The sequence below is a fragment of the Sylvia atricapilla genome, chromosome 1, assembly GCF_009819655.1.
Source record: "Sylvia atricapilla isolate bSylAtr1 chromosome 1, bSylAtr1.pri, whole genome shotgun sequence".
Lineage (NCBI taxonomy): Eukaryota > Metazoa > Chordata > Aves > Passeriformes > Sylviidae > Sylvia > Sylvia atricapilla.
In genome coordinates, this window is record NC_089140.1 from 69,514,376 (window position 1) to 69,542,209 (window position 27,834).

The following is a 27,834-nucleotide window of genomic DNA, read 5'->3' on the forward strand; positions in this document are numbered from 1 at the left end:
AAAAAGCATCACAACAGCATTCACAAAAGTCTCCCACAGTGGACCTACTGTATTGTCTGATGGAATTTGGCATTTTTTCTCTAGAGCCAGTCAATAACAGGAACTCAATCATAAATGTCCTGCTTTCCGGTGAGCGCCGCAGCCTCAGCTGCGCAGCTTAATGAGCTGGGGGCACACCAGTTTCAGCAACAGCTGGAAGAAAAGTCCACCAGAGAAGGTTAAAAGGTTTTTTTTTTGTTTGTTTTTAACAAAGCCAGAATTTTTTCTTTATTAAGGAAAAAAACCCCACAAAAACCAAAATGAACAAAAAACACAAACCAAAAAAACCACAAAACCTCAGACAACTCACATTCCCAATTCTGTCAATATCACAAAAAAAGGCAGAAAACAGCAGGAAAGAAGAGCAGAGAAGAACAAAGAAAGGAAAAAAAACCTTGGCTAAGTAGGATGAGAAACAAAGAAGAATGGAAGAAAAGAAAGGCAGAGAAGAGTGGAGATGACCTGATGTAAAAGAGGCTAAAGAAAAAAAGATAGAAGTTCGAAGAAGTTCAAAAAAATTTGAAGAAAATCAAGGAAAACCAGGGATGATCCTTACTGCAGATGCAGCTCTTCTGCTAAGAGTTCTTGTACTTAGAGCACCACATGCATAACTGGTGCAAGTTACTCTGCTAGCAGGAACATACCTAACTAATTTTGAAAACTACTAGCTTTTCAAACCAGAAAAAAACTGAAAACAGCTAGTTTTCCATTAGCCTAAAGACATTGCTACTATAAAAAAAAGTAACCACTTTATAGTATTTTCTCTTAAATATTATTCTGATTCCTTTTGGTGTTCTGAGTTTTCACAGTTCTTTAAGCAGATTCATCCATTTATTGGCTTTTGACAGGAATCCCATAACATTCATGGAGAAAATAGAGTACTGTTGAAGGAGTAGCAATATATAACTCACTCTATGTATACCATGTGTATAAGAATTACTTAAGATCTGAATTAAGAAAGCCTTTACATGAAGCTCCCTCTCGATAAAAAAAAAAAAATAAAGCTATAAATCTAAATAGCTGAAATTCTGACTCCTACTAAAAGTGAAAAATAATCAGTAACTTTAACATGTGCATAAGTTTTGGTATTAAAGATGTCATCTTAATTACAATTAAAGCACTGAGATCATTTCCTATGAAAAAGCTGCTCAGGTTTATTAGTTCAGTGGAGAGTTTTCAATCTCGATCTCAAACTGAGAATCAAGACTTAGAGCAAAGGCATTTTCTGTGGTTACACAAAGTTTAACTCACACTCAACATATTGCAGTCACTTGGTTCAACATAATAAATCTACAAGAAGTTTCTGAACAGTATCAGAACTGATTAGACACCTGTACACACACCTCATTTCATTTAGATTAGAAATGCCTGTAGCAGCCCAGAGCCCTCAAATATTTGTGTGGCTAAAATCTGTGCTCATTTAAAACACAATCTTTTTTTGACTGACACCTTTTTGATTAGCTTGAGTTCTCTATTTCACATTTGTCAGCTTGCAGTGATTGCTGAGAGGTGTTCAAATCCCCATCTGCACACAGTTACGGTGAAATAAGCGATGGCCACCCCAAACATCAATTTTAACCTAAAAAAGTAAGTTTTTTGTTTTGCTACTAAGATGTCAGCTCAAAGCTTCAACTGAAAGTTGGGCATATTTGTGGATGAAGACAAGTCCATACGTCACATTTCATTGAGGCTGATGCCTGCAGTCTCCCTCCATCGTCCCACTTGACATTGGCCCAGTACTCAGAGCAACACAGCCCCATCCACTTGTGGCAGGGTGAGTTTCCAGACAGGGGCATTTGTCTAATCGAAGTGCTCTGGAGCAAAACATTGTACTTGCAACCCAAATAACTCCATACACTACAACCTCACAGGAAACACATACCAGAAGATGATATGCAAGGGAGAAAGACCCTGTAGATCGCTGTCCCCAAACCAGGACTCTCTCACTGACCAAAGCTCTCCAAGGAAGCTAGAAAAAGGCTATCATTTCTTTTCTCAAAAGATGAAGGAAGGAATACAGTGCATGGACCAAGATGGATTTAATACCTCCCTCATTGCTGAGAGGATGAGAATGAAGACAGGCAAGCTGGGAGCGAAAGCATCAGCTAGATTCAACATCCACCTCACGGAGGAAGAGGTGCACCTTAGTTGGAGACTGCCAGAAGAGAGGGTCCTCAAATTTTGGAGATAGAGAAAAGGAATTCCACTGTCCCTTCTACTCTTCTCACATTTGGTTCCAAAGGGCCTCTTCCTTAACCAACACTAGCACCAAGTACCAGTGGCCCCAGCACCCTCTACTGTCAAAGCACTCCTGGCTGCATCAGGGCCTGGTTCTCACATGGTTCTTCCACACTTTTTCCTCTCTCACCAATGAAAAGGGTAGACTGTGATGAAAAGACTGAATCTGGCTAACCCACCACATAAGCAGCAGCCCATAAAGCATAAGATATTTTGTAAATCTCTTATTTTGCAGAGAATTTTTCTTTGTCTTTGGATAATTATGTACAAGTTGTTTTAAACAGTTAATAAATGGGCACTCACTGTTTCTATCTAGCATTTTAAGAGTCAATTCCAGATTTAATTACATCAGTGCTGGAGACTTCTGCCATCCTCTATGTTTACAGTATGTAAGAATCAGTGATTTTGAATTCTCAGAATTTGAAGATATCAAGAGAAGATACTAAAAAAGAATACCCATTTATTACAGTTGAAAGAAATCAAATATCTCCAACCTATTTATGTTCAAAACTGAAAAGGTTAGCACTAAGATGTCAGTCATTGTATGACAGCACAAAGACTGCATTGGGCATAACACTCCTTTACAGAACTGAAGGAAGGTTATCACTGTAGCACATGTGGAGCCTTTATACTTGAACCGTGATAAACAATGTCTGTTCCCTTTTTAAGTAGCTCAGAAATAGCAATAAGTAATTGTTTTTTAATAATAAAATAAATTGCCACAAAGCTGTTATTGAGAAACCAAAAAGTCATATGAACAGCCAATCCCAGGCAATTTCTTGATGGAGAGATTACTGCTCTATTTTAAACTTCAGTCAAAACAGAGCATCAGTCAGCCACAGCATATCGAAGATTTTTAAGGGATGAATTCAAACACAAAGGCTATTCATTTGATAGAGAAATACATACCTGCCTCCACAGTGACAAGCCACATAGAACTTGAGGGGTTTGTTTTCAAACTAATAACTAACAAGGTGTTCATATATTGTCAAATACAGATTGCAACAAAATCCTCACTCACTTCAAACATAAAACGCCACATTTTTGATACCAGAATTGGCATCCTGTAATAAATTTCCTCTAAAAGGTCAAAAATTGCCTTTTGCTTCTTCACATACTTTACAGATTTCACTAGCACCACAAAAAGGGTCCTGAATTCTTCCTTGTTGCACTCCTCTGCCAACTCAGCTCCACCAGTCCTCACAACAGCTGTCCTCTGCCCTCTCTCCTTGACTGCTGTCTCCATTTAGCCAACATCAAGAACCAACCTCTTTGCCCATCCTCTTTTTACCTAGATCCTTGGTGGGGTTTTAAATATCCACTTCAGCAACTGCCTGGGTTTTATTTCAAAACTACCACTCCTCATTTCTCTTCTACACAATGCAGAGCTACTTCTAACAGCCCTCACTTAGATTACAGCACACTTCTGCCTTCTGACCCAAGCTACCAAGAACACCAAAAACCAGAAGAGATACTTTTAGATTTCATTTCTGTTTCCCAGTCTCATCATAGGTTAGTGAGGAAAAGAAATTCTGTCAAGCCTTAGTTCTGATAGTCCAGAAGATACTTCACAGACCCACAGGGATGCTGAGTCCTGCAGAAGAAAGGGGTTATAAGGACTGGAACACTGTCGACACGGAGAGAAAGCCTTCTCAGGAGTCTGACAAACAAGACCACAAATCCATATTTGTCTCTAATTTGGTCATATTCATAAACTCTTACAAAAGTCTGTTCATGTAGACAATCTCTTGCCCTGAAAAAGACCTTGAGATCACGTTCCAAATCATTCACTTCACCCTAAAGTGGTATGAAGATTATGCACCACTGTAAAAAATCCTCACTCTTCCTCACACACTGTTTTCTCTCATACTTGATTCATTTGACTGACATGTTATGAAACAGACAGACAACATAGGAAATATTAGGATGCACTGTAAAAGCCCAGCAAGAAACACAGAAGGCAAAATGGGACAATCATATTTCTAGGAAACAGTGCTACCAAACTCACCAATCACGGTGGTAGCAGAACCCTGAAGAAGATCCCCAATGCTATGCATCAGCATCATATTGTGTCATTAAATATAATCTATGTTAAACAAATCTTTCTTCCCTGAAACATTAATTCAAATATCAGCAACTCAAGCTTTAGTGAAAAAGGTATTTAACAAATAGAATACAAAAAAAGCAATAACTAAGCATTAACTCCTTTCAACAAACAACACACACACTGCAGCCGTTCCTTTTAGTACTTCCAAATTATAAAATTCTACTTTATTTTAGTTTCTTCATGCTCAGTTTCCATGTCAGTTATCCATAACCAAACTCTCCTCACTGAGAAATTGAGGAGAAACAGAAAAGTAGCTCAGTTCACATGAGGAATCTGAAAATCAAATGCCAGTGCTTTAAAACATGAAGCAATTGAACACATAAGAAAACTGAAAATCATCCAAGCATATGTAAGAACACAAGGATTTCATCCTAATAGTATTAACTTCCTCCTTTTTTAAAAAAAGAAGGAAATTTTCTCCTTGTCAAGACAACATAGCTCGAATCTTTATAACACATTTTCTACAACCACAATGAATATACTTTTTGTCCAAAAACCAAACATTTCTCTTCTTCATCAGAGTCCAAGACTTTTTTAAAAAGGCTGCCACTGTGCCAAAGTAATACATACCTTCTGAAACAACCTATTTTGTACCCAGTTGAACAAGATATATATAAAATTTTCAATAGGTAACATTCAGCAAATGACTTGAAATGTTCTTTCCAGAAGATAAGTACAACTTTCTGCTGGAGCAGAAACCTTATCACTTCCTGAAACCACATTTAGATGCAATAATCCCACAGCTCCTCATGGGTGGAAGAGGTATGTAAATCTCTGCACATCTGGACATGCTACATCATTAATAGAAAAGAATCAAATTGTTGTTGGCTAACTTTGGGTCTTTTTTAAGCAAGTCAAGTCTGGGAACAAACTGGCAACTTCACAAGTCTCAGAGTAGGACAGATAGAAATATCACTAATTGCTTTGCTCGCAGCCCAGCACTACACCACTGCATAACACTCCAGCTGTGACACAGTAAAACTCTGTCTAGAAAGACACATACTTCACAACTTCATATCTGGAGAGAAGACTGCCCATTGAGGAGTTTTCCTCCCTTCCCACTCAACTTGGAAAGCTGAAGGGCTGACATCAGCTGTAAAGTTAGCCATCACTTTCCCTGAGAGTTTGCAAAGGGAGGGGGGAAGTGGTGGCAGCTACAGCTGGCAACAAGTTCCCTAATAACCAAAACCTAACAGCACAGGAGGTGGGCAGCTAATTTTCATACGAAACAGATAAGGTCCAGATCAGAAAAGACACAGTAGGAGAAAAGATCTGAGGAAAAGGGGAGAAAGCTTATATACTGGATGGACAACATTTCTTCCTGCTTAAAAATACAGCCTTACACTTGTGATAACAAGTTCAGGTTTAGGCATGACCAGATCTTTCCTACAAGCACAGCCATGGATTTATAGCATATTGGGAAGTGCACTTATCCAGGTATTGTCTTCAGCCAGACTAAAGTGTTCAGCAACTCTTTAAAAGCCTGCTTTCAAACCAAGGAAAGAACAAAGCAAAGGCAGTGACTCTTGGCAAGTGATTTGTTTCAAGTCACAAAAAAAACATAAGGAGGCCTGAAAAACATAAGGACTGTTATGACCAAGTTTGTGTATATTGCAACGTCTCTTAAGGAGTAGGAAAGGTTAGGAGCTTTATTGGATACAAAGTCTCAAGAAAGTAATCAAGCTATTACTTGATTTTCCCCCTTATTAACAAAAAAATCTTTCCCTTTGATATCTCCTTTACGAAAGGGCTCAGCCTCCTTTTCAAGGCATTCCAGCCAGACCCACCGTCTCCATTTTCCAGGCAGAAAACTTGGCTGTGCCACTGCAGCACAGCCCTGCATGCAGGTGGGGAAGGGGGAGAGCAGTACCGTGCTACTGCATCATCAGTCTTACAGGGAACAGGAGCATAACATCCATGGAGTATCTGTGTTGCATCATGCTGCAGAGAGGGGGAAAAAAAAAAAAAAAAAAAACCACACACCAAAAAACACCACCACAACACACAACCCACCACCAACAAAAAACACACCAAGATAGAAAAATGGAGAGAACTCTTTGCTAATTTTCACACCAACATGAGAAAGCTCAACAAATGGAGAACAGCCATTATCAGATTCTGGGTCACGAGCCTCCTGTTCCTGGCAGGAAAAGATGGGAAATAGTGCCCAACTCCTGTTCCAAACAGTGCTCTGCATGCAGATTTGGGATTTTCTTCTTTTCACTATGCCATTAGGCCCTCCCTATTGATGATGACAAGTTCGCACCTTGATTCTTCACACACACACCCTAAGTTTATTTTCCCATCACAAAGAAAACTGACAAAAGTTTCTATACCCATCTCAAGCTTCACTGCATTAAAGAGTATGGACCCAACTTACTCCACTTCAAACTGCACTCTCAAGAGGTCTGGACACCCAACAAGGCCCTCTCACAGCTGTCTGTAAGAGCAGCTCTTCTTTAAAATGGTTAAGGAAGTGACACAAAGCACCTTCTGTCTATGCAAAGCCTCATTACTTACTAAAACACTCACTACAAAGCTCAGCCACCAGTGTTCATGAGGAATTCCCAGGAAATAGTTTAGAAGTGGACTCCTAAAAACAGCCAGGTACAGCTGAGGTGCTGAGAAAGATGATCAAATCATGGTAACAAAGCAACCAAGGAACCAAGTCAGAATTTAATGACACCAATCCAGAAGAGCTGATGCAGAGCAGCAATATTTACCTTAAGGCAGCTTGTCATGTTTCACCTTTAATCATTACTTCAGGAGTATCAAGTTTATCCACAGCATACTGCAAACACTTCAACAAAGCAATTCACTTACTTAAACTTGTAAACAAGCTTTCTTGAAAAATACTTTCTTCATGAAGACACAGTTTCACTCTTGCCTGCTTCCATCCTACCTTTACCCTCCATTCCCACTGCCAGCTTTACATTCCTGCCGTGTTCCCAGCACTCAGTACACCTGTGCGGCCAACCAAGGTCACCTACAGCTGAAGACCAAACAAAAAGTCCTGAAAGGTTTTCAGCTGGAGCAAATTTTAGGAGTCCTTATCTTTGCCTAGCTCTTAGTTGACTAGCAACCTTCAGCTTTTAACACATATAATCTTCCATGTCCTGCCCTAGACATAGATGATGCAAAACCACCTCTCACGAGCTGAGGATTTTGTTTTGTTGGGCTTGACAGCAGCAATTGAAACAACCAAAACTAGAGGTAGGAGAGCCAGAAGCCTTTACTCTTATAATTTCTACTCCTCAGTTCTCTAGTCCCCACATCTCCCTAACACTTCCACTGAATTAGTGAGCCTTTTACTTCATAACTAACAAACTAAGTGTGACTAAATATATTAACAAGATAGCAATATTATGAGTGTTAGTTCTGCAAGGCTGGTCTCCTTGCTAATTAAGCCGTTCCTCCTACGGAATCTCTTAAAAACCAAGTGAGAACTTGCAGCTAACTCCAGATCAAGTTCTTCACTATCTAAACCATTTAAAGGTGCAGCTATATGCACATGCATATTACAGTATCTGATACAATTTTGAAATCCATATCAATTGCACACAAACTTCATGTGCATTTTCCAAATGACAACAAGCTCAGGTAGAGGCCAGGAAGAAAGTAGTGTATCAGTACCACACCACGTCTGCCAGCCATGTTTCAACAGCAGTCCCAGAGAGGCTGTAACTGGAGTTGAACAGCGACTTGTTTGCTTTATAGATGCCAGGAGCCACACACAGAAAATTGCTCACTTCTGAAACAAATTACTCTCAGTTCAGTTTCTCCAGAGGTCAAGGCAATTATGTCCTGGTGTATTATTGCATTCACCGGCACTACCTGGAAGAGGCAGTGTGCCAGCCCTCAGCTGCACAATGATAACAGAACAGGGAACAACAGCTTGTACAGTTCACTCTGCGGAGGGTGTTTCTCCAAGCTGTCTGAAGAGTGGCTATAGCCACCTAAGTTGTTCCAGATTCACATTCTGTACAGTCCCTCCTTTGTCCTCCCATCGCCACCACACACCAGACCTAAAGTGGAGCAACAGAAAGCCCTGCAAGGGGAACTCTGTCTTCCATCACCTGCTCTGCTAAAAGCACAACACATCCCTATGTACACCCAGCAAGAACAGGGGAAAGACTTTATCACTATACAGAGCTTCCCTCAATGGAGTCTTAAACAGAAGCATACCAGCTTTTCTTCAGAGTTTTGCTACACCTGGTATTTCCTCAAAGAGAGCAGTGCTGCAGCTACACCTCCTCCATGGTGTCCTGCCAGCCCAGCAGCAAGGGCAGAGCAGTAAAACAGAGATTCATGTTTTTTCCAAGACAGACAACATCAGATAAAGTGGGGCTGCCCACTGTCCCAGGCAAGTCAGTTTGTTCCTGCTTTTCCCCCAAACATAGGGCACTTGAAAAATTAAAAGTAATGAACATATGGATTTTTATGACCAAAAACCTCAAAAGGAAAAAGAGTCAAGAGGTCTTTCTTCAAAAATTAATCCTGGAATTAACGTGATTCATTTGAAAACTTACCAAGTGTTGTCTGATAAGAATTATTATACAAAAACACCTGTAAGGAACCAGCTATTAATAGTACCAATGAAACTGTCACACAAAACCAAAGAACTGCTACTTGTGGCCCTGTGATTAAGGCTGTGTCAGCTGTTTGGTTTTCATGACTTTAACACCCACCTGTAAAAATTGCCTTCAGCAGAGGCAAGCTTATTGCACCAGTACCCACAGGAGCACGGTTTGTGCTTTCACTGGGTGAAACACAAGAGTCAACTATGCCTTAATACACAATCTTCAAATTGTTTTGGGAAATGATCACTGCCAAACAGCACTGCACCTTGAAAGACAATTTGATAACTAGTGCAAGACAGAAACTTGGTAGAGCACAAGAAACAGAAATTAGAATGTGTGATGTTCTGTTTTGACATACATTCTTCAAGAATTAAAGGTATTTATTCCAAAGAAACTGCCTGCTAGTGCACATTTCATAGCTACAAATCTTCGTAACTTGGCCACCTTTTGCTTAAACACAGAAGAGCATTAACAGATTTATGTTTCAAAAGGCACCATTTGAGATTCTTCATGCAAGAAATCCATAACCAAATAAGCAATGATTAGCCCTTTGCACGCACACAATTAAAAGCCCCACTTTTGCTGACACAAGACCCACATCTGACCCAAACAAGCAGGAAAAATACAGTATTTCAAACACATGCTAGGGGATGTATTACTCAAGGTCCTGCAATAAAACAGCATCTTCTTTTAAACAAAAAATAGAGTTAAACCCTAAACAGAATGTGACCACAACCCAAAAGAACTTCTTCATAGAGTGTTTTGATTCTCCAGGCACTGATAGCACCCTGAATTTTATTCTATTTTGCTATTAAGTTTAAATTACAAAAAAAATTTACAGATTAGCTTAGAAGGTTAACCCCCTTGACTGCCTCAGTATGGAAAAGCAGTGATGTCTCTTAGTTGCAACAATAAGACAATTTAACTAAATACTGAATTTTAACAGTCTGATTCCCACATGCACTCATAAGCAAACTGTGAGCTATGCTTCCTCCACAAGCATAATGACAAAGGCAATTCAGTCCTGCTGTAAAGATAGAAACAAAGTAGTTTTTCATCTTGACCTTTCCCACAACTTTTTTTTCTCTTTATCACACATTAAAATAAAGCCTTCTTATTGAGACAATCAGAAGAACATTGGAACTAGAAACACTTAAAGGCAATACATCTGACAAGTTCTCTAGATTTATAAACTCTCCCCTTCTTCATCTTCCCCTCAGTCACAAACATATGGGAGAAAAAGCTGAACACAAACACACAAAATTAAATAATTAACAAATGCCACTCTCATAAGTTCAAATTATTTCTTAGTGAAAGCAATTTTAAAAAGAAATAAAAGCTTCAAAACCACCAGCACTGAAACATCAAGAACTGATCTGGATGAAACTAAAGATATTTCACTCAGCTTATTGAATTACTCACAAGATCACAAACCCTCACTAGTAATGTGGGCATTTACTTCCCTCAAAAGAATCACTCCTAATTGGTTTTTGACCACTCTTACCACTCTTTCAATTTTCTTACCATCCTGGGCTATGAACTGGCCCTCTCCTGCCCTTCAACACTCAGAGAATACAGCAGCTGCCAACATTTGCTAGTAAAAACAGGGAGATTTTACAAGGGGAAGATGGACAGTCACTTATACACCAAAGTACCACGGTCTCCATGAACCAATATTCTCCAAAACTTTTTGGAAGCCACTCCATTTCTGCCTAGAAACATGATTTAACATGAAAGTCACAGTACACACGTGAAAGCAACATAAGACATTACTGAGGCCAGGCAAACTGAAAAATGAAACACACTCAGGTACACACACACACACACTGAGGTCAGCCCCTCAAAACAGAAAGAGGATCAGAAACAGAGAGGCTGTGCAGATGAGGCTCCAGAGGCAAGCAGGGATTTGGAAGCACTGTTCCTCTTCAGATAGTTCCAAAGTAGCAACCTTACAGTACCTGTAAAAGTACTCAGCCCCCACACCTTTGTTGCATATAAACACATTTACTACACAATATGCTTTTTTTATTAGAAGAAACAATTCCAGTAACCAAATTCTATCACCTTTCTTTATCCTTTAAAGTGCTTTGGATAAAATAAATGCTTCATCTTTGCAAGATGAGGTCTGACTCAGGACAGTAAAAGTGTAAAAATCCCATCAGGCAGCCACCCCAAGCACCTTTCACACTCAGCAGAACAGACAGGGGAGCCAGGTGCTGTGAATTGTATTGGCTATAAGCCTAAGTAGGAACCTGCGTTTGCTTAAATAAGCCTGGGCTGAAACACTGAAACAGCTGCCTGGACAATGCTCAAGTGTTGAAACAGTTAAGTAAGAAGGTTCCCAGCTGAGATGACAGAATCCATCACCAGTAACACCTGTTTGTATAAAGAAAATGAATTAGATCAGACTAATTAGTGGAAGTTCATTGTCACCTCTTGAAGTTACACCCAGTAATTCTAAGAAACTCAGCCTACATAATCAGTGTCAAGAGTAAACTGTATGTCCAGCACTGCAAGGACTTGTTACACAGCTTTCCCATCAATTAATGTATTTCAAGTGCATGTGCACACTCTTTATTTCCTGCTTTACACACCTCCATGGCCTCCAAAAATAAGTTAAACCGTCATTTTACAGTTCTCTCAATTAATCAAAACCATGGCATCATGAGGGAATTTCTGTAGTCTTGAATTTGCTTTCAATTTGCCAAGCCTAAGTTGCACTTGTCTGTAAGTGATCAACAGACACACATGAGATCCTTGAATATGATGAAAACCGAGAGTTTGCCTGTGACAAAGCTGAACCACATTCTTGAAAGGAATTAGCAAGTAGTATTTCCCCATTTGAGTTACTTTCCAATTTTAACAAAACTCTGGTCTCTCCTAATATTTAACCAAGTAAAGCTACAGGCAGTGAAATTATTAGAAATTCTAACAAGACTTCACAAATCAAAAACAGCAGCATAATAATGCATTTCTACAAAGATGGCTTCTATAACATGATTAAACAGTGATCCAGCATAAATAGTAGAGTGCAAAAACACAAGGATAACACCAATAAAAACACAGTAAGTGTAATTTCAGAGACACAGTCAGTGATAAGACTCTCATTTTATTCTTGAATAACGAAAATCTTTCAAATCAGTAAAAAACCCTCTTCTCACTTTAAAATACAGAAAAATTACTTGAACAGTTACACTAGATGTTCAACTATAAATTGCTGCAATAAAAACATAGAAACATTTAATGTATATCAGGTGACCACAAAAAATTAAACACACAAAGCAAAAATCACACAGTTACAACTCTACAGTTGCTAATCAGCTGCAAGCATGACTGTTTTCCTAAAATGGACTAGCAAGGGCATAAAGCAAAGTTTAATTCTTAGTGTTTTAAATTCCTTGCCTTCACACATCACAATAATTCTCCAACTTTATTTTGGCTTCAAAAATAAAATTACATATTTTACTGAACCTGCAGATCTACAACCACAGAGTCCCCACTGCTTTTCAAAGACCAGTGAGAGTCTAGAACAGCTTCCAGTATCATTGCAAACACTGAGGGGAACAAAACCACTTTTTAGCAAAGAGGCTGTAAAGGTCTGCTCTCAGAGACCAGGCTTGGGCTTCAGCAGAGCACTGCTTGAGCAGTAACAGGCAAATCAGCACCACAAAGCTTCTCAGCTGCACCTTTTTAAGCATTCCCATGGAGCAGAGAGACCTCAAAGAGATACGATAAAAATGGAAGAGTACACTATTTTGCATGCAGGCTTGAAGATTTCTGTACCCCTTTTGTACTGCTTATCTTGTAGTATTTTAACAGTATTTAACTTCAGAAGCAAACAGCATGCTAAATTTTGGCAGTAATACATTGACAGACTATTACTGTGTAATCATGGAAAGAATTACACTGACATCAAAACCACAGTTACTTAGTTGCATGAAATCCAGACAATATAGCCAGAAATTTCAGCTTTTAAAACCAAACCTGCTCCACAGTAGTGTTTATGCTCTTAGAAAGGATATCAATGCAAAAAAAGGCAAGGAAAACAAGCAGTAGCCGAAGATATAGTGTCTGTTTCTTATCCTTTCAATAGAGAAATCTCATTTAAGAGGAAGCTACAGGCCATCACCAGTATCACCCATTGCTAATGCCTCTGAATAGATTCTTCATGGACCAAGCAAATGCTAGGGGAAAAAAAATAAACAAAATAACCACACTCCCAACAGCATGCCTGTAACTTGACAAATAGCAACCTAAAATTGCTACCCAGTTCCAGAATAGCACCAGCAGAAATCTACAGTAAGACTTAAGAGTAACAGTCAGAAGGGACTGCAGCATATCAAACTAGAAACAGAAAACTCAGGGGAAAAAAGGGGAGGGGAAAAAAAAAAAAAAAAGGAATAGGAGCAGTCAGAACTATTTCCTTCTTGACTTTGGGTTTTATTTTCTGCAAGATATATATACCACTCTATGTGCCTTGGGAAAGGCTCATTTCCATTAATAAAGCAGTAAACGTCTTCAAGGTACTTTTGGCACAGGGTCAGACATCTTGGGATACACATAAAAGAACGGCCTACTGTTTTCTAAATTGGAGGTTGGGTGGTTTAAGGCTTCCTTTGCAGCATGGTGACATGCTACCTCAGACTACCTCTCAACATACAAGAACAGCTACCACTTACCTGAGGCATAACCCAGAGGCACCTCTTTAATAGCTGCACAGGTATCAGATATGCAGCAGAAACAAAACATCTTCTGAGGGAGGAGGTACCACTGACACAGAGGAAAGCTTCAAACATCAGCACTTGATTGTTCTTCAGTACCTTTTATACTATTCCTCTTAAAAGCATTACACCTGTGTGGCCTCTCTGCCCTTTTGGGATTGGTCAGCACACCTCAGCACCCCATGTTTCATTGCCCTCAATACTGTTCACCTGTCCTACACAGTTGTAGCCCATTAGGGATGAGGCTGGGCCACAGCCCCGTTCTCAATCACCACAAACTGTGTGCCTACAACCTTCTCATTACAGCAAAAGCACTCAACTAGACACTTAACATGGTATCATTTTTTCCTTCTGCGTTAGAATTCACCACGCAGGCTGTAGGAATTGTCCTTTGAGAAGAATTTCCAAGCAGCAGTAAATTGGTCAAACGACAGCTGACACAAAGCCCTGCAGAAACATTTCCTAAAATCTGACTATATCTTGCTACATTTAGTGGTTAGCCAGATCTTTCTAGAACAAGCATATTTTTTCCTGTTATTTCCAAGGGGTTGAAGCCTGGCAAACGCAGCACAAACTAATTTATCCACTTGGATACTCCTTGCAAAAGGCCAAGATCTATGGCATTCCATATCCAAGGCAAGCGCATCTTTGCAGCTGACATACCTGTTGGACCAGTGTGCTTAGCTGAGCATTGTAATGAAGCAGCTGACAACAGCACAAGTAACTTTGACTGCACAATGGCAACGTACCATTATTCATCAAAATGGAGTTGTCTCAGGGTACACAGTATCCAATGCCCCTCAACGGCACTGATCACTGAACTAACTGCAACCATATCAAAGTCACTGGATGTGTTTTTAGACTTAATCTGCTTACTGTCGGATGAGACTGCATTACAAGGAAAAATTCGTGTTTCCCATTAAAAAAAAAGAGACTTTAACAATAAATACTCCTGAAAAACGAAGCCTTCCTTGGGTATTTGTGACTAAATTAAAATTGTTACAACATTCAAGTTGCATATGAGGAAGTTCAGTTGCCTAACACATGTGAAAAGCACAGGTGACAAAAGATAAGCCAGTTCAGATCAATTTGCTTGGCAGGCTTTACAAAAGCTTCATTGTGGATTTAGGTTGTAAAGCCGGTGAACACCCTCAAAAGGAACAAGCCATAAGGACTTTGCAGTAATAGGAACAGGAAACTGGAGAGAATTCCATTCTTTCACCTCACCTTCTATAGTTTTGCTTAACTGAAAGATTTGGCCATAACTGCATCCCCCAGATCACATACACATGACCCAGAGGAATTCCTCAGCTGAGGTTCTGAAAAAACAATCAGTGGATTTATACGAAAAAGGCGGGAGGTGACAAAAATATTAAAATGAAAGAAAATCTTTTTATTTTGCTCACTTGGCTAAAAAGCAACCCAAGTAGCAAGAAAAGATTTAGAGCAAGAGAGAACATACACCTGTGAAAGAGGAAGCCGGACATCGACCACGCTGCCGCCTTGCTCTTGTGCTGTCATCCACCCAGCCCTTCAAGTGCTTTCCAAAATAAGCCTGAGCTGTGCTGCGACAGTGTAGGAGAAACTGAGCTGACAAGCCTTAAGAACAGTCACTTAATCAGGACCCTACTCCAGACCCAGCAGTCTGAAGAAGTTGGGATAAGGTTGCTAGGAATTGCCAAGAGAAAGAAAGTACTTCCTGCCTCCCAGACTGAACGAAAGCATAGGTAAGTGCAAAGAAACCCAGCCTTGGTACTCCTCAAAGACAAGGTGTGAGCAACAGGAAGCGCCACTAGGATGAACACCAGTATCACAACTGCACTGAAAAACCTTTTATTCAACCTTTTATTTATTATTTATAGGGGCCACAGTGGTAGCTTTTGATGTGTTTCTCACATAGGCCATCAGCAGGTTCAAGCACTCCATTTTTCCTTGCCCTTCTGCATAGCTACCTATTTTCTAAGAAAACGACTCCCTTGTGCAGAAAGCTCAACAGACAAAAGGATCTGAAAGAGATAATCAGAGGGAAAAAAAAAAAAAAAAAGACCAAAATTTAGTAGTAGAAGATTAAGTCACGGGTAAAAGAATTTTAAAAGAATTCTAAAAGATTTTTAAAAGAATTCTCTATTCGGATTGGATCAGCTGTAGATACACAGAAAAGAGGAGGCTTCAGCTTTTTAAAACTTTAGGAAATAAAGAAATAAGGTTCTGTCTATGCCAGCAGTCACTAGTCTTAATTACATTTTAAAATCCCAAAACAATTAAAGATTAAACAAACCGCGTGCTGCTAGCCATGGGATATTCTGTTCTCCAGGACTGTCAGTCCAGGCAGTAGTGGCAAATAGCCCCCTAACCATAGCATCAGAAAACGTCATGAGAAATGTTGCCTGGAGGAAGTAATCTTCCCAAAACCTATTTGGTTACCATGTGTAGATCTGTTTCATACCTCAGCACCATTAACATGAACTTCAGCATTTCCTTTCCTGGAATACATTCAGTATTTTATCTACATTCACAGCAGGTACACATCACAGTATACAGTACCTTATGATTCACCTGTTGTTCTCAATGTTTTTCGATCCACATCCTGCATACACCATGTTCAAACACAAGGAATCAGACTGCCTGCACTGGTCCTCCAATTGAAAGCCTGCTAGCTGAGCCAGGCTACCAGAACTTCCCTCTCCAGTATACAACTAAAGAACAGAATTCACTGGCAGCCACAAACACTGAGCAAAGCTGTGCAGAGGTGGAGAGAAAAAAAGGAAGTTAATACATCAAGGCACACGTGAACTAATCCTGTAACAGCAATACTTTTTATTGTGAATACCTTCCAGATAATTTATGTTCAAATGCCATCACTAACTACACTATTCTGAAAGGCAGTGGAATACAGATGGGCTCCCCTAGGCAGGCACAGAGAGCAACCAAAGTTCTGGATCCCCAGGTCCAGAAGAAGACAAAAGAGAAGACAAAAGCCCTGTCAATCTGCACATACTGGTGTAGAGTATAAGACCATATGAAAGGGCAAAGCATTGAACCATATATTTATAGGTGGCTATTAATGCAGAAGTTTAATTCATCTATCTAATAGCCCTCCTCTTTGCAAAAGGGAGTCAAGGCAATCAAAATTCAGGCATCTCTGTATAAATAGGGTCTTCTCAGAAAATATTCTAGTCTCCCATTTCAGTATTTGCTATACTACTTTATACTGAGTAAAATACCTTTCTCTCAAGAGTTTTGGATGACAATCAGCAGCAGCACTTCTCGTTTATATCCTGTAAAGGGAAAATACCTGGAATTATATTTTAGGAAAGCTTAAGTTTCAGGCCAGAGACACTGTTCATTTGCTGCAAATTATTTTCAACAAGCTCCTTATGCAATCTTGTCACAAACTGGAAGTGTTCCACTTCCAATCCTGTGGAATGGTCATAGCATCATACAACCTTATATTGAAAGTGACTTCTGTGCAGTTCAAGATTCCTGCTGAAGACAGGGTCAACTAGTGCAGGTTGCTTAGGGCTGTGTCCAGTCTGGTTTGGATACCTCCAGGGACAGACACTCAACTTCTACAGGCAGTTTCTTCCAGTGCTTGACACTCTTATCATTTAAAACAAAACAATCCAATAAAAACCACCCTGAAACAACACATACCCTCCCAAGTTTTAAAGAAGCTTCTTGCATTTAAGTTTGTGGCCAAATTCAGTGTTCCTACAGCTCTGCATCCTCAAACTATGATAAGGATGTTCAGTGCACGTGAAATCCTCAGTCAATACAACTCTTGGCTGCTTAAGAGACAGAAACTGAAATAGAGTACTTGGCTTCAACCAAGACAATATTTGTTTAAATGAACAGGCAGCAATACTAATATTTAGCTTAACTCAGGAACCAAGACTATTTGTTTTAATGAGAAGGCAGCAATGCTAATATTTACCTTTAGCCAGTTTCAGCAAAGATTATGCTCCTATTTCAATGTGAAAAACCAATCCTTTCGATTTTATCCTTGCTGGCAAACCAACATTCTGTCTCTGGTACAACAGGCTAAAATGTTTCTCTACATCCGTTTTTCAGGTGTACATCTTCTCCAGTGACCCAGATTCCCACCTCCCCATTTGATCACAATACAGAAAGAAGCTTTCAAAAACATTGTTTAACCATTTCTTCTGCAACTCTTCTCCAGGTAACATTTATTTTATTTTAGCCACAGAGTGTCAAAGAGTTTTATAGTATGTGACTCCATACCAGCTATTCACTTCAGGGGTATTTTAATACTAAGCAATGACTCATGTTCTGATATTACTGTACTTCGCCCCACTGAGTCTGTCTCAGTTTCATCTCAACAGCCAAATTTAAAAAAACTCAAACAACTTGCTTCAATTTACAACAGCAAATCTTGCTTTCTCAGTATCTTTTTTCCCACCTCTTGATACACTTAACCCTTCTCAAACTATGACGTGTAACTGTGGCATGAAACTTGCAAATACACATGTATAGGGGGTTTGGTGCATCAGAGGAATAGCAAAGGCTGTGAGCAAATGAACCTCCGATACAAAAGACAGACGCAGACGCCACACTTCACACTCTCTTCAGGCTGGGTTGGAAGTTCTGAGGCTGCTGCCTTAAGTTTTGCCAAATGGAAGCTGTATTTGACAGAACTGCAGGCAGAGGAGCAGAGACTGGGGCTGGTATTGCTCTGTAAGAACTCTCACAAGGCAGAGACACAACTGCTCCCTTCATCTACAGTTTGGAGTAGCCTCAGGGCACATACTGACACTAAGCTCTAATGCATTGCTTCACACAAAACTGAGCTTTGAAGTGCCTGCTGAACTATCTTGGTCTACCTTACTGTCTTCTCCTAGAAAAGCACTAGATGCAGATAGATATTATTTACTGCTCATAATCCAGGGGCCAAGTGGGAAAAGTAGAAGAAGCATCAATATATAACCTCAGTCAGGCTCGGACATTATTTCTTGTTACTTCTCCAATAAGTCAAATATCTGAATACTTCTACAAGTATCAGTATAAGAAAGACAATCAGACTGACAGCAGTGCAATCAGACATTCCAAATAGATATTTATATGCAATTTTAACAGATAGTTACAAGGTCTAGAAAACAATGCTTTAAAAATGTACTGCTTTAGTAGCTTCCTAATATAAGCAACAAACCATTAACACTTACACTGTGAATAATACTAGTATTTGATTCAAAACTCCCATTTTTACAGAGTAACTCTTCAAGCTACCAAGATCTGAAAAGTCCAGCACATTTATTTTGCATTGTGAAAACACTTCAAGTAAGAGTCATAGTCAAGCTATTAGAGATTTTTAAAAAAAGTATTTTCAGTTTAACACATACAACAGGCCTGTTTAATTTAAAATACTTCTCTTTAAATTAGGAAAAAAGCATGCATTATTCACAAGTAGTCTGCCAGCGTACCAATACATACGTGACACTTCAGATATGTTTTATCCATCTAACCACAGCAACTGCCTCACCCTGGAGGTTATTTTAGCAAAACAGTGAAATGTGGTTCATCTCACTGCTGTGGTGTGAGAAAGATAAGAGAAATCTCAATACTGCAAAAGGAGTATATAACACCGCTGCCAACATGCTTGGAGTCTCTTATCAGCAACGCAAGTGGTAGAATGATACTGATTTCACCATAACTCCAAGGGCAAATGCAGAATTGGTAGAGGCTGATACATCTGCTTTGATTTAACACAAACTAAGGTTCAGCCCTTGGAGCCAGAATGCCAGCTGAAGTCCTGATCACAGAGTTATGAAATTTGCTTTCCTTAGTGGCTTCACCGTGCATACAGCAAATTCCTCCCGTCATTCAACCAAAGGTCAAACTCACTTTCCTATCAGTAACACATTCATCCTCGCAGATACCTGCCTTCTAAATGTCCTCTATCTAAAAGAAAAGCAAGTCACCAGAACTGATTTCATTAACTGGTGCAGTTAAGCTGGCAAATGGCATGCGCCTCCAGTCTCTCACTGAACAGAAGAACTTGTGTGGACAGCCCATCTTTCTCCGGCATGCTGTAAAGTCTCATGACCCCCATTAAAAGTCCCTTAATCAGAAGCTTCAGTTGTGCCATATCTCTATGTTATGTTTAAGTTAAAAGCTGCATCGTCAGACAACTGCTCCATTATCAAAGTATAACTCTATCTGAGCTCAACTCTTTCTCCACCTTAGGAAAAAAAACCCAGTTTTTGTCAGTGGAAAAGATGAACAATCCACATATTCACGGTTACAGAAGTTCTGAAAAATAATGAGTTGTCTGATTTCAACACTGTAATTAAGCACAATTGCTGCGGCATCATCTCAGCTCAGGAAAGTCTCCTACAGTTCAAGCAGCACCTCACTCGGCCCAAGAGCACTCTAGCAAAAGTCCTACTCCACAATTGCCCAAAACTGTCATGGTCCACATCCAGCTCAATACTTATCTTTCACCTATCCTTATGTGCCAGGTCCTACAGGACATTACTTCAGCAAACACTCTCAGAGTACAGCGGCCACACACAAATAAAAGCAGGTTCCTTATACAATACAACAGTGCCAGCACGCTTTTTGCTGTAGCAGAAAGGGCAGTTTAAATAAGGGGAGTTTGCCATCCAATTCTGTTCTACACCACCTTCAGTCTGAAGAGATCCAAGCCTTTATCTCCCACCTTGAAAGAGCATCAGCTGAAGGAAGAATGTTAAACAGACTAATATTCTTTAGCACAGCCTTTAAAATAACTGCCTGCAAAAGACAAAGCCTGAGCTCTAGCTTCCATTCCAGCATATTTGTACATTTTACACATGGTAACTAAGTTTAAAAACATATTGCATTGTTTCTTCAGGGACAAGGAGATGCAAGTCTGCCTTTCTCACACAGGAAACAAAATCCAAGTCTCCCATTTCTGCATGAAGTCTCTTCAAAGAGGGGTAAGGAATAATTAGTATGGTGACTTCTCTTAAAATTCATGTAAAAAATACATAGACCAGGAATCCTGGCAGCAGGTCTCATAATTATGGAGAACTACACGACCTCAGCTAAGGCCCTTCCTACCTCTGGTTCTCCACATGATAAATAATATCCCTGTCAAAAGTTAAGCTAAAAAGGAAGGGCTGCTTTGAAAACAGACAAAATAATATAGAGAACTGAAAGAATCATGGTGTTGTAGCTACAGGCCTCTAACTTACTATCTTTGATGAAGAGAAACGTACTTCTGCCAACAACCTGGAAGACTTTTCACACAGCACCAAAGGAGTCCTTGGCAAAGCTCTGACTGTGCTCTTGCTAGAAATGAACATCAAGTAAAATGTTAGTACACAGAGGTCATTAGTTTTTCCTCTTCTCAGACACAGTTACATCTCCTTATCAGACAGCCACTTGGAGAGTTCTCCCCAGCCTGCTACTGGCAGACAGCTGCTAACCCACGGGAAGAGCGTGGACCAAAAAGTGTGGCAAGAACACACAAAACCAGGCATAATGAGGCCAAACACAAGCAGCAGGTGAGTGTTCAAAGCACAGTGCAGGCTCTCCCAGACAGCAGATGAAAAGCTAGTCTCTGGATTTACTCTCACAAAGAATCCACTGCCTCCTCCACTACAAAATAAAAAGAGAGACAGCATTGACTGTCTCAGAGTAAAAGAGCAACATGTTTGTTTTGATATGCACTTTTTCGCAGTGCTCATGGACTTCTCAGCAATCCATACCAGCACCCCACAGTGGATCTGCAAGCATACCAGGACACGTCACAGTTGAAGGGGAAGAAGTTCTTCCATGTCACTTCAGCCATCACTGACTGAAATGCAAGCCATGAAGAAAAAATGCTGTTCCACTGGGATTCCAAAGTGAGCCTTAACCCACTTACATTAACACAGCTACTATACATTACTTACTTAACAAGTTATACCAATAACAGGAGATCCACCCTCCAAGCAGAACTCATTCAGTACCAGTATGTTCCTGGAGATAAGCAATATGCAAGGAGAGCAAATTTTTCCAGGTAGTGGGAGGTATCTCCATTGCAAATAAGATGTTCCTCAAATATGAGTAAGCATGTCCAGGACAACTTTTCATTTAGCACCCACTTGCCAGCAAAGACAGAGCAATACGGATCTCTGTGTTTACAAACAGTCCAACCACTACTCTCCCAGCTGCCTACTGGAAGTGTAGCAGCACAAGCCACAAACTGCACATATCAACCCTCCTACACACCTCACCAGGTTAAAACTCACCACCATCATATCTTTTTTCATCATGCAGAAGTTGCTCCAAGGGAAACTGTGATTTCTGTCTCTTTCCATGTCATCTTTCTCCTGCACCTTCTGCTCAAAGCATCAGGAGAGCATCATTATCCCTATGAGTAATATAGCCAAAGAAATTGGAGATTGCAATGAACACACACGAATACAAAACAAGCGGCCTGGGGAAACACTTTTGTCATCCATTCAGGTTTCAGTATAAAGCAGGTACTGACTGTAAATGCATGGCTGCCCGATGTGTCACAGTGACAAGTGACAAACACCCTTCCTGAGTGACAAGCCTGCTCAGGTCACAACCAACGCTGGCTGCCTCACACCTGCACTGGTACCTTCCCCACTGCGGACAGTCAGGATGAAGAGTCCCAACACTGGCTCCTTGTACTGTCTTGCCTAGGCGCGGCTTCCTTCTCAGCGATGCTCACTTCACACCTCATCTCTGTACAGGTTTAGCTGATTTCTCAGGAATTCCTGGTACAGGCTACAATAAGACAGTCCAGACACGAGACATAAAAGCACTGCACCCCACCTCGTTCACACCAGCCGAGGAACACTACAGACCCGCGGGGCAGAGAAGCCCTGCCCACGAGGTGGTCTGTCCGCCTCTCGGCCAGCCGGGGGCTGTCAGAGGGAGCTCCAGCCCGGCGCGGCACCGGCGGTGAAGGGGAGCGGGCACCGGGCTGGGAACGCAGCCGCGGGGATGTGCCAGGGCCCCGGGAGCGAAGGCGCCGTGCAGACCCACGCCGAACCCTCCACCGCCCCTGTCCCACGCCCGGCCCCGGTCACGGCTGCCTGCGGGCGCGGGTCTTTCCCATCCCCTCTCCCTCCGCCGCCGGGAGCGCACGTGAACGAGGGAGCCCCCGCCGCTACCTGCCCGGTGATGCCGGTGATCAGAGCCACCTTCCTGCCGTTCATCTCCTCGCCGTCGTCTCCCGGTGCGGCGGCGGCGCAGCCACACGCCTCCTCCGCCGCGGGCTGTGCCATCCTCCCGGCGCCGGGCGCGTCCCAGGTGCGGAGGTATCCCGGGGCGGAGGCGCGGCCGCCGGGGCGAGGCTCCCGGCGCTGGGGGCGGGCACGGAGAGGAGGATGCCTGCCGGCACCCGGGTTACCTGCGCTGCCCCGGCCGCCGCGGCATTTCCGCGCTCGCCGCCCGCCCGCGCTCCCGCCCCGCCCCGCGGCGGCCGCAGGTGCAGCCCCCCGCAGGCGCGCTCCCGCCGCCGGCCCGGGAGCGCGCCCCGCGCTCGGCGCCGCTCCCGCCGCGCTGCTCGGCCGCGCAGCCAATCAGGAGCCGCGGCGCTGCCCTAAAGGGGCGGGAGGCGCGCCGGGGCCGGAAGCTGGCGCGGTGATTGGCTGAGAGCGGGCGGCGAGGGGCGTGGCCGGGGAGGAGGAGGGGGAGAAGGAGGAAGAAGAGGAGGAGGAAGAGGAGGAGGAAGAAGAACAAGACGAGGAGGAACAAGACGAGGAGGAGGAGCGGGGCCGCCCGACTTCCTGACCGCGTGTCGGGCCGGGGGATGCGCCGGCGGTGCGGCGTGAGGCCAGCGGGGCCGGGCCCACAGCGCCCCCCGCGGCGCGGAGGAGTCACCGAGATACCGCGCTGCAGATCCCGAGCGTTCCCACTCTGTGAACGCTGGGTCATAAACGGACCAAAGGCTTCCGGAAAAGGGGATTTACAACGAGTATTTCTTCTTCTTATGAGGCATTGTCAAGCGCGGCTTTTACCGAGGCAGCAGGCCGCTGTATGTACAAGGAAGAAAGTGCCTGCTCGTGATTTGCTGCTGAATTCCGTGAAGGATTTCACATCAGTTCCCTCATTGCATGCTTGGATGCTGAGGCCTCTGCATATGCAGATGACCGTCGTGTTGTTAATTTTTCTATTATTATGCTGCACGATCAAAACTTTTTTTCAATGACATTGAAAATCCACAGTATATTAAAAAAAAAAAAAAAAAAAAAGGAGTCTAGGAGCATCCTGCCCTTCAAAAGGAACTGTACTCTCAAATTGTGAATACTTTCTTGCATGCTGTTCCCTACCTTCTCAGTTTAAATTCCCTTCTTGCAGTCTCACAGTCTGCGATGCTGTGGAGAATTTGTATTTCGTCACGGTTACTTAGTTGCGGGATGTCATCCCAGTTGTACCACTTCTGCCTACTATTTCTGAAGCCTTTTCTCCACAAGCACATGCAGTTGTATCAAGCTGGCAACATTGGCTACTACTTGTACAAAATTACTTCATCCCACTAAGTGCATGCTTTATGGATGGACAGTCTCAGATTCAGAGAGGAGGAGCACCACAAATGAGTGGTGGTTTAAGCCCTCTCAGTTTTAAAATGACACCAGAGAAATAAAAGGATATCAAATTCTGAGATTTTCAGAATTCCATATACCAGAAATAAAGCACAAACCTTTATTTGAAAACCTAGGATTTGAGATCAGAGGGAGTTAGGAGCAAGTTTTCTTTCTTTACTTATTTACATACATCATTCGCTCTCCTGTTAGATCTGAGCTGCATAAAACAGTGCATGAGCTACAGCCTTAAAAACTGTCCTTTATGTAGCCAGATAAGCATATCATTTTCCAGCTTTCCTTGGCAGTCCATTCATTGGCTTGCCTTCTTTCTTGTTCTGCTCAAAAAACTTGTGAGTTGGGCTGACAGTGTAAGTCCTGAAGCTGTGATAGAGGAATCCCCATCCCTGGGGCCTACCTGTGCAGCTAAAAGCCTTTTTTGGTTGCTTTCTCCAAACAGATTTTTTCCTACTCCAGTTATCCAGTAGCCCACAAGAGCTGTTTTTCAGATGTAGCATTTTTCTTGACTGTTATTCCCAAAAACACTCCACTTAAGGGAGGAAGCTGGTTCCCACCTTTCATAAATTGTCTGATTAATCAAGTACATCAGTTGAGCAATGGCCTTTTGCTTTAGTTTTGCTCTGAAGTGACAGGCATCTGCTGCTCTTCTGCTCTTCCTCCACTCAGAGCAGTAGATCTCTTTGCTGCTCAGTGGCTGCATTCCCAAGTGATTCAGAACAGATGACCCTGCAATGTCTGTCACTTTTGTAAGGGGAGCATCCCAGCCAGAATTAGCTGAGAACACTTTACCAGGGTTCATACTTGTATTTTTGGTCAACAGTACTACTAGAAACAGGCAAGTGAAACCAGACAGGGTGTAGCCCAGTTCAGGTTCCAGCTGACTGAAGCTAAAAAGAAAAAAAAAAGAAAAAAAAAAAAGCCCCCTTTAACTTGTTTAAATTTCTGTCCCATTTATAAGTCTGGCAGTAGTAGTTGCAGACACAGTTAGCCAGCTACCATAATCCTGCTAGGTCTGACCCTGGCATGCACAGGCACATTCCAGCTTTAATGCACAAAGACTGTTCTGTCACCAAAGTCTTCCAAAGTACATTTACAGAAGAGACTGAAGGCTCAATTGTGGCCCAGGTACTAGATTTTACCTAAGTTGCTCTGGTGTTGACAGCAATTTATGTCAGACTGCAGCTGAAAACTGGACCAGCCGCCCCCAGGGACTCCAGGATTAATATTCACTCTGAGTGCTAGGCTGCACTGTGTCTCCTTGCTGCCTCTAGCACCTGCACCATGGCATGTGCTACCTTACCTAGAGACATGTCTGCTCACACCGTAATCACTTTCTCACACGTCCATGTGGACCCAGCTGTGGCTTCTAAAACTGGCAAGACCCCACGGAAAGAGGAGGCAGCACATCTGCACCTCCAGCCCCCTTGGATCCCTGGAAGAGGAGATGCTTGTGTGAGCATGGGTGTCCAATAAAAATTTTATGCCGAGCACATAAATGGTCTGACAAAGTCTGAGGAGACACAAAGAACAGCATGTGCAGCGTTACTTTTAAAGCTGCCACCAATGCCTTAAGTTTTTGCTTTCATGCTGTGATAAATGTAATGGATAAATTCGTGTATCAAAGATTTGGTCTACTAAAAAGCTACTCCAGGGCATCTCCGAGATTCCAGGACCTGTGGTGCAAGCCGCGAAACCACATTTGCAACAGAAATGACATGGCCGGACTGGAGATGGCCCATTCATCAAGGATGGGACTCCACTTCTCAGCTGCTCGACATCTGATATCAATCTTGATAGGGAATCCGGAGGATGATCAAATCAGCACCCCAAAGATGAGATCTGGGAAGACAATCAACATCTTTTCATACTTACGGGAACCCCTTTCAAGACCTCGCTTGGAAATAAAGAGATACATCAATATTTGGACTTTCAATGGACTTAGCCTCAGGGCAAATAAGCTATATAAAAACCTTACACAGGGACCCAGTGTATGTGGCTGAGGTTGGATGGTACCATTGTTACTGTCACTCTGCCCACCCAGCATTCGATCTATGTTGTCCAATTTTATTGTGGCTTTTTAATTTGGTTTTGGAAATTTGCTAAATAAATTCTGTGATTTTGAATTGGCTTCTAAAATTTATGACGATGCTTTTCATATTCTGTGCTGCCTAGGGGTGTAGTTCTGAGCCTCATATTAAGAGTTAGTAAGCTCCCTTCACAGAGTAGGTAGACCCCAAGAACTGGGGGGAAAGAGATAGGACAGATGTGAAGAAATTTACTTGGTACTGGTGGATAAAAACAAGTATCACAGGAAAAGAAGGGTGGAGAGCACAGCTAATTGAAGTCAAGCTGGTTAAACCAGGAAATAATGTAAAATGAGCAAAGAACAAGCAGAGAGGGAAAACTGGAGAGAAAATAAATGTCATTGAGAGGAAGAAGGGGCTAGTAGGAGAAAAGGACTGAAGTGTATTAGATTGCAAAAAACAGCACCTTAAATATTAAGGAAAAGTGAAAAGGGGAGAGAACATCTATGCAACTGAAATCTTATTACACTTGAATACCTCATATATTGCAATCCTGATGATCTCAGTGGTTAAATGTGGATGTGACCACATTGCCTTTGAAATTTGGAAAGGTTTAAGATGTGGTTTAAGATGCGGTTTAAGAATGTCTTGTGAATCAGTTGTAAGTTCTTGCAGGAAATAAGTAGCCTTAGTTCAGAAGTAAGCTTCTTCAGAAGTAAGAAATAGCTGATTTAAAATGCTGGTTTTATGCACTGCAGGACAAAGGTATCCCTAATTTTATTACACTAAAAGCATCACTCATGCTACAGCTGTGGTAAAAGTTGACACAGTACCACTGCATTCTATTCTGTAAAGGAGTTAGAAGTTGTCATTGGACTGAGTGGAGTCCTCTTTCTCTGCATCATTCAGAGCAACAAAGCGTAAAACTGACTATTTTTGTTTTTCTGGAGTTCTTCTGAATGATCCTCATCCAATAGTTTAAGCAACTTCTACATTATGCTGCTGTGAACTCCATTAAAGCAGTGTCCAGGGATCACAGAAGAATGCTGACTACAATGCGTTTTACTTTGCTTATCTGCAGCTACCAAATACTTTGGATTCTGTCCCCAGCTGTGAAGTCCACAGTGGCATCTAGGGTGTGGTGATTTTTAGAGAATTAATTCGTGTTTTATAGAAATATATAATATAAAATAATTTTGAATCCAACAAATAAAGGACGATTGGGAAACTGCAGCCTCTGCCGGGAACAGGAGAAGCAGCGCATTTCCAATAGAAAGAAGGATGTCTCCACCAGGAGACGGGTCTCCTCTGAAGATGAGATTGCCAACAATGCAGTGATCAACACCTGGTGGAAATCTTATCTCCATCGGCCTGGGTGTGCATCCCGATGCCTGGTTCCCGTAAATGCAATCAGATGTCCAGCTCTGCCTGGAAAACCATTCATCAGACCGGCAGGAAGAAAACAAATATGAATATGGAACAACAATGACTGAGTGGACAAAAAGATTAGGCAACCTTCTTTCTGGCTGAAAAACTGTATAAAAACTGGCCCTGCAAAAGCAG

General features: G+C 41.8%; 1 protein-coding gene and 1 long non-coding RNA gene across 3 annotated transcripts in view; both read right to left on the reverse strand.

Annotated features, from left to right (window-relative positions):
* Nucleotides 1-23,057, reverse strand: part of GMDS (GDP-mannose 4,6-dehydratase) — a 405,745-nt gene extending 382,688 nt beyond the window's left edge. Inside the window, exon 1 of one of the 2 annotated variants that reach the window (XM_066325722.1) lies at nucleotides 22,814-23,057. In XM_066325722.1, coding sequence (XP_066181819.1) covers nucleotides 22,814-22,927 — 114 coding nt within the window. In that variant the 5' untranslated portion in view covers nucleotides 22,928-23,057. Of the gene's footprint in view, nucleotides 1-20,878; nucleotides 21,218-22,813 lie in introns of those variants that run through there. The other variant, XM_066325731.1, reaches the window with a different exon arrangement.
* On the reverse strand, nucleotides 15,534-16,948 carry LOC136365455 (uncharacterized). Its single transcript, XR_010744368.1, has 3 exons — nucleotides 16,910-16,948; nucleotides 16,230-16,424; nucleotides 15,534-15,691 (listed from the first exon to the last, which is right to left on the reverse strand). It is a non-coding gene; the product is annotated as an uncharacterized lncRNA (long non-coding RNA).
* Nucleotides 23,058-27,834: the final 4,777 nt, after the last annotated feature.